General features: G+C 38.0%; 1 protein-coding gene across 3 annotated transcripts; it reads right to left on the reverse strand.

Annotated features, from left to right (window-relative positions):
- Positions 1-2,012: 2,012 nt before the first annotated feature.
- On the reverse strand, positions 2,013-4,859 carry LOC106312684 (purple acid phosphatase 23). Of its 3 annotated transcripts, XM_013750297.1 has the most exons (9): positions 4,338-4,793; positions 3,893-4,084; positions 3,755-3,814; positions 3,478-3,673; positions 3,200-3,417; positions 2,935-3,125; positions 2,574-2,855; positions 2,362-2,489; positions 2,013-2,252 (listed from the first exon to the last, which is right to left on the reverse strand). In XM_013750297.1, exons 1-9 carry the CDS (start codon positions 4,624-4,626, stop codon positions 2,150-2,152), a joined length of 1,659 nt encoding a protein of 552 aa, XP_013605751.1. In that variant the 5' UTR covers positions 4,627-4,793; the 3' UTR covers positions 2,013-2,149. The 3 variants fall into 3 exon arrangements, with proteins under 3 accessions (XP_013605751.1, XP_013605750.1, XP_013605749.1); XM_013750296.1 differs by having other exon boundaries at positions 2,013-2,244; positions 3,478-3,814; positions 4,338-4,859; XM_013750295.1 differs by having other exon boundaries at positions 3,478-3,814; positions 4,338-4,859.
- Positions 4,860-5,466: the final 607 nt, after the last annotated feature.

Consider the following 5,466-nt stretch of genomic DNA (forward strand, 5'->3'; position numbering starts at 1 on the left):
GGAAACAGCTTTCTTGTCTCCTTTTGGAGATTCATCGTTTCTTGTTATCCAAGAAAGCAAAAACCAAAGCCCAAGAAAAGAAAGTTGGAATGGAGAAGTTGACACCAGCCAACAAAAAGAGGACGCTTCTTGAGAATTTGCTGATTCTTAATTTTATTATAGAGAGAGTGTATGTATGAGTGTATCCTGTAGCGGCCCTGACCGGAAGCTTTTTAAAGTGCCGAGTCCAAAACTAGTTCTATCCAGGGCGGACACAAGTAAGGGAAGGGTGTGGCATGAGTCCCATCCTAATTTTTCTTTCGGAGTTGTTTTTTGGTATAAAATTTGTTAAATATCTTTAATTTAAAATTTAAGAAAATTTGTACTCTCTACCCACCAAATTTAAGAAAATTAACTCCATACCCTATTTTCCCTCCTCCCCCCCCCCATCATAAAATTTCTCTCCCTTCTAAAGGTATTCCACTTCTTTTAGGGTATTCACCTAATTTCTCCTTTAAAGAAATATTCCAGCCAATTATTTAAAAAAATTCTTAGCTAGTCTAGTTGCAAACATAGTTATTTTGAAACGCAAGGTGACGAGTTCGATTGACAGTAGTGTTATTTTCTTTATACATATACATTTTGATATATATATCATTTACAAACAACTTATGAATGGGCCTTATTTATTTACTTGCTTCCGGTCTATATATTTTCAAGGCCGGCACTGAGTGTATGTCTCACTCCGTCGCTTGCATGTGTTGCCTAAAAGGCTATAAAGTTCAATGCGCAACGTTCACTGAGGCGTGTTAGACACGCGGGAACTACGATTCATTAAAAGGCCGAGTGTTTGTACCCAATATGCTCGTTCTTTACTAGGCAATTTTATTTCTCTTTGGTCCTCTATATTTTGAATATAAATTAAAAATGTTACATGAATGAATTCAGATTAAAATACAAAATTAATAAAGGTAAAGGAATGGAAGCTCCCTGAAGGTTCATTAATAGTTTTCTAGATTCCAAATTTCAGAAAATTGATTTATTAACATTATACAGATCAATGGAAGAAAATTTATATGAAATATTCAAAACATATTTTGCAAAAAAAAAAAAAATATATTCAAAACATAAAATAGTTATGAGTTATTTTTCTTAAGCAGATCAATATGGAGCAAGTAAAAAATAAAAAGCTTTAGACATAAATTTTCATAAAATTTGTCGAATTGCATGATTGGTTATGTATAAATTAGTGTTTAAAATCTAATTGTTGTTTGAAAAATGAAGTTTCGGTCTTCAGTTATTTAAATAACAACAATTGTATTTGTTTGTAAATTTTCCAAATTTGAATTAAATACTTTATAATAGTTTTTCCTTTTTGTAACTCTTTGATTATCCCTTTCTTTTCAAAATTCGGTCATACTTAAAAGTTGTTAACATGATATATGCATGTATCAAAATCATTTATCGCATATACAACCATGATTCAAGATTTGCATTCATATTACTCATGTTGTTTGCTTCTCTTTCACTTTGTTGGATTGTCAATAAGAAAAGACTACTACAACTCTTAAGCTAATCAGGGAATTATAATTGACAATGACCTTGCACATGAATGACAATGACAGATCTCAAGTGGACAGAACTAACTATAATGGACAGGAAGTGGAACAAGAAGCAACGGAGAGTGCTTTACAGCACAATGCTTGTTAAGATGGAAAAGTCATCCACAATTGTTGAATTCCTGGATCCAGAAGATCACGTCCCAGCAACATATAGGGTTTATCACTTATCCAAGAGATTTTCTTACATATAGAGTATCTAGAGATTGGAATGTTGTTCCTTGCTCGACCTTGAGGATAAGGTTGAATTCAAAGGGGGAAGTAATGATAGGGATAAAAGAATAATTCACATCATCACCTATCTAGAAACATCTTCCATATGAAATGTTTTGCACATGAAAAGTTGGCACATGTAAGGTGTTGAATATAAATAGAAGAGTAAGGATTGCAGGAAAGGCTGAGTAGGATATCAAAAGGGAAAGTAATAAAGATAGGTGATGACTGTAGTTAGAAAGAAAGATGTGTAATTCTTGTCCCTTGTCAAACAGTCTTTCACTCAATAGGAACTCATTTTATCTTGCTTTATACAAAAACGTCCCAAAACGATGGAACTATAAAATGCCAAACATGAGAAAGATCCAAATGAACATTGGAAATGAGGGAGAGGACAATCTATTTTCGCCGCCTGATGTCTCTTTTCCTCCGCCTGCTTCCCTTTCCATCAATGCCAAAATATGTTAACATCATAACATGTCAAATGGTATTATACTATTAACCTGTACCTATACAGATAACGGAGATATAACATATATTGCATTAGTACCTCGATGTTGCAGGGGAAATGCAGAGAATTGGTTGACGAACAATATATATCTGATCACCATAGCTGTCATCTTTATAGACATCCTGATTCCTATGCCATGTCCACAAGGCATAAGTTGAATTCATGACCTGTATCAACACACTATAATCGCATCTTTCTCTCTTATAACAGCATCCATGTTTTGGATATATAAAGCTTATGAATGAATATACCTCTAGGATTCCATGGCCGAAGCTGCTCTCTCTGAAGGCACTCCAATCAGGTTGTCTGTCCCAGCAAAACTTGCCTTTGGCAGGGCCAGAAGTAAAGTTTAGAGGGCATGATCCTCCCATCTCTGGGACGTTGTCTCCAGGGGAAGGACACTTCCCAGGGTCATCTGCAAAGTCTACGTCAACTTTCTCTATGTTCCCACCATCTCCGATTGTTATGTAAACAGCCCCACATGGGTCTAACTTGTAGTTGTAAATTCGGTTCATCCTCTCGTATGCATGTACCTTCAGTAACAGCAAACGCCACTTTTAGTCAAAGCATTATCAAATCTATGTTTCGCCGAGAGAATTTTGGGAACTTAACATGTCCTGCAAAAATGATGTCGACACGGTGTTGGTAAAGAAGCTCTTCCATCTCCTGCCTCATGCATTCGAACTCCTGGTAGTGTGAGGAGTAGCTGTTGTACCAAGGTGGATGCATTGTTGCGACCAGCCAAGGTGTCACCGCGCGATTAACTTTAGACAAGTCTTCCTTTAGCCATGCATATTGTGCTCCTACACATAATCATTCACTGAAATGAGATTGATCGAAGTAGGGAATAAACCATACATGTGTTTTATGGATTTACCAGTCTGGTTGTAATCAACGTATGCACCCAACATAACAAAATGCACTCCTCCGGCATCAAAAGAATAGTAGAAGTTGCTGTTGGAGGCACTCTCAGTTGAAGGAACTGCAAACCTTTCAGAGTATGACTTAAAGGTGACCCCGGAAGCTTGAGGCTCAATCTCATGGTTGCCTTCAATGACCATCATTGGTACCTTGGAGATCAGTGGCTCCATGAACCTGCAGAGAGTTGTTTAGAGTCCAACTTGTTAACCTACGTATAGTAAGGTTTATTTTTACCTTCCCCAGGCATCCCAGCGAGGTTGATAGGTCTCCCTAATAGGTGCATCTGGAAAGGAACATGAGAAGCATGAAGCTCCTTTGCCGCCAGTTGTACGGTACTGGTTTGCATAGGTTAAGTCCCCAACAATAACAACCAGTGAAGGGTCGTTATCCATCAAATGGTCAATGGTGGTGGTTGTGTTGCTAGTAAGACCTAAATCCCCAACAAAGGCAATTCGGTGAGGATAAGAGTCTTTGCTTGGAAGTGGCAAAGTCTCAAAAGAAATCTCCTCACTCATTGCAGGAACAGAGCTGTCTCCGCACCTGTAATAGTACTTGGTTCCTGGCTCAAGGCCTACAAAAATACTATAAATCACTTCTCTCAACTCTTAAAAAGCAATGTATGGCCAAAGTTCTCTTTTCTCGTTATTACCATCGATGAGGACATGGTGTATGATGCCTGAAGTGTAGTTAAGGAGGCCATCAAAGGGATACAATTGGCTGTAAACTGTTGCATTTCCTTTCTTCTTTAGCGTATATTTGCCTTTCTCCTTCCCATACCAAACCTCGCTCGAAACCAATGTAGCATCAAGCGGTTTCACATTTTTTCCAACCACAGCATCACCTGAAGAAGAATCAGATAATAGTAGGAGACAAATTCAAAGCCTATATGTTTTAGAGACTCATGTGATTCCCAAAACAAAGTAACATTCAGCCAAAAGTATAGCAGTGTAGAGACAAAATCAAAAGCCTAGAGATAATGAACTGCTGAATAAAAGATATAACACTTGTATGATTCCCTGAACAAGTAATATCAGTAATTAATCAATTAAATCGAATTACGAGTGAATTGAATTTTAAAAAAGTCAGAAATTTACCAGTGACCCAAGAAACCCACATGGAGGAGGGAGTAGAAAGAGCTAGAGCAATCTGTTCTGGGAGATCGGAACTGACATTACTCTTCCTCAGCCTTGGATGATCGATGGGTAAGTCGTCACTGCCTCTGCGAAGAGACGGGTCGAATCGGCGAGTCGTTGGCTTGAACGGGCCGTCTAAAGTCGTCGGGATCGATTCGCCGCCGGCGAGCAGCAACGGCATCGTGGTCACAGCGATCAGCATTAGTAAAGGTATGGGGATGATGAATGATGTTGCCGGAGCCGGAGGCATGATTAGATAGATAGTCCCCAGGGGTTGTCTCTTTGGTTTCACTTCGGTCTACATGCGTGTAGAGAGTTTTCTGATGGCATCAGAGCATTGACGACGACTAAGGCGAAATTTTGACTTCTTTTAATTCTTTCTTTTCCTTTGCTTGACTACTGACTAAGAGAGAATATGCCATTGATTATGTTCCACGCTTTTAACTCGTACATGTCACCCACCATTAGACCATGATCATCCATAATGGGGCTCTTAATCATTGTTTTAGTAATAAATATGTGTTCAGAATTTTATCTAAGAGACCTCTAAATTTTTGTCTTCCAATGCAAATATTTTATTCAGGGGTTCTTAAAAAAAAAAAAAAATTCAGTTTTGTATAGAGTCTTCAAGGAACTGTCAATATGTTACCATTTGGATCAGCCTCTATTGATCAATACAGCAGTAATCTATAATTTATATACTCTCTCACTCCTGTAACTGATATGTGACAATCCCTCTTTTGGACTGGCTTCTTGTCAGAAGTCCTGAGCAAAAAAATCTGAAATTTCGTGATTGGTGATGTCCATTCGCTTATCCTCTCACAAATACTGGTTGCTGAAAAGAAGCCAGATACAAGGACGAGCTCATTGTTAAAAACTCCATGTTAATGGTGTGATTGAATGCAGGTTTTGAGGATTACATAATGGTGCAGATGCAAGCATCTGAATCGCTTACTTCACTGTAAAGCATAAAATGGAGGCAAAAGTTAAATAAATTATTTCCAGTTCCCAAACAGAACAAACAACAATGCAAGAGAGTAAGTTCCTGAACAGAGATAACTACTCAACTGGACGTATAAACAGAGGAACT

This window comes from Brassica oleracea, chromosome C8 (genome assembly GCF_000695525.1).
Source record: "Brassica oleracea var. oleracea cultivar TO1000 chromosome C8, BOL, whole genome shotgun sequence".
Taxonomy (NCBI): Eukaryota; Viridiplantae; Streptophyta; class Magnoliopsida; order Brassicales; family Brassicaceae; genus Brassica; species Brassica oleracea.

Coding starts and splice junctions, on each gene's coding strand:
- LOC106312684 (XM_013750295.1), bottom strand. CDS start 4,626: ATGCCTCCGGCTCCGGCAACATCATTCATCATCCCCATACCTTTACTA. Junction 3,418..3,477: donor CGCTGGGATGCCTGGGGAAG/GTAAAAATAAAC, acceptor AACTCTCTGCAG/GTTCATGGAGCCACTGATCT. Junction 2,856..2,934: donor ACATCATTTTTGCAGGACAT/GTTAAGTTCCCA, acceptor CTGTTACTGAAG/GTACATGCATACGAGAGGAT.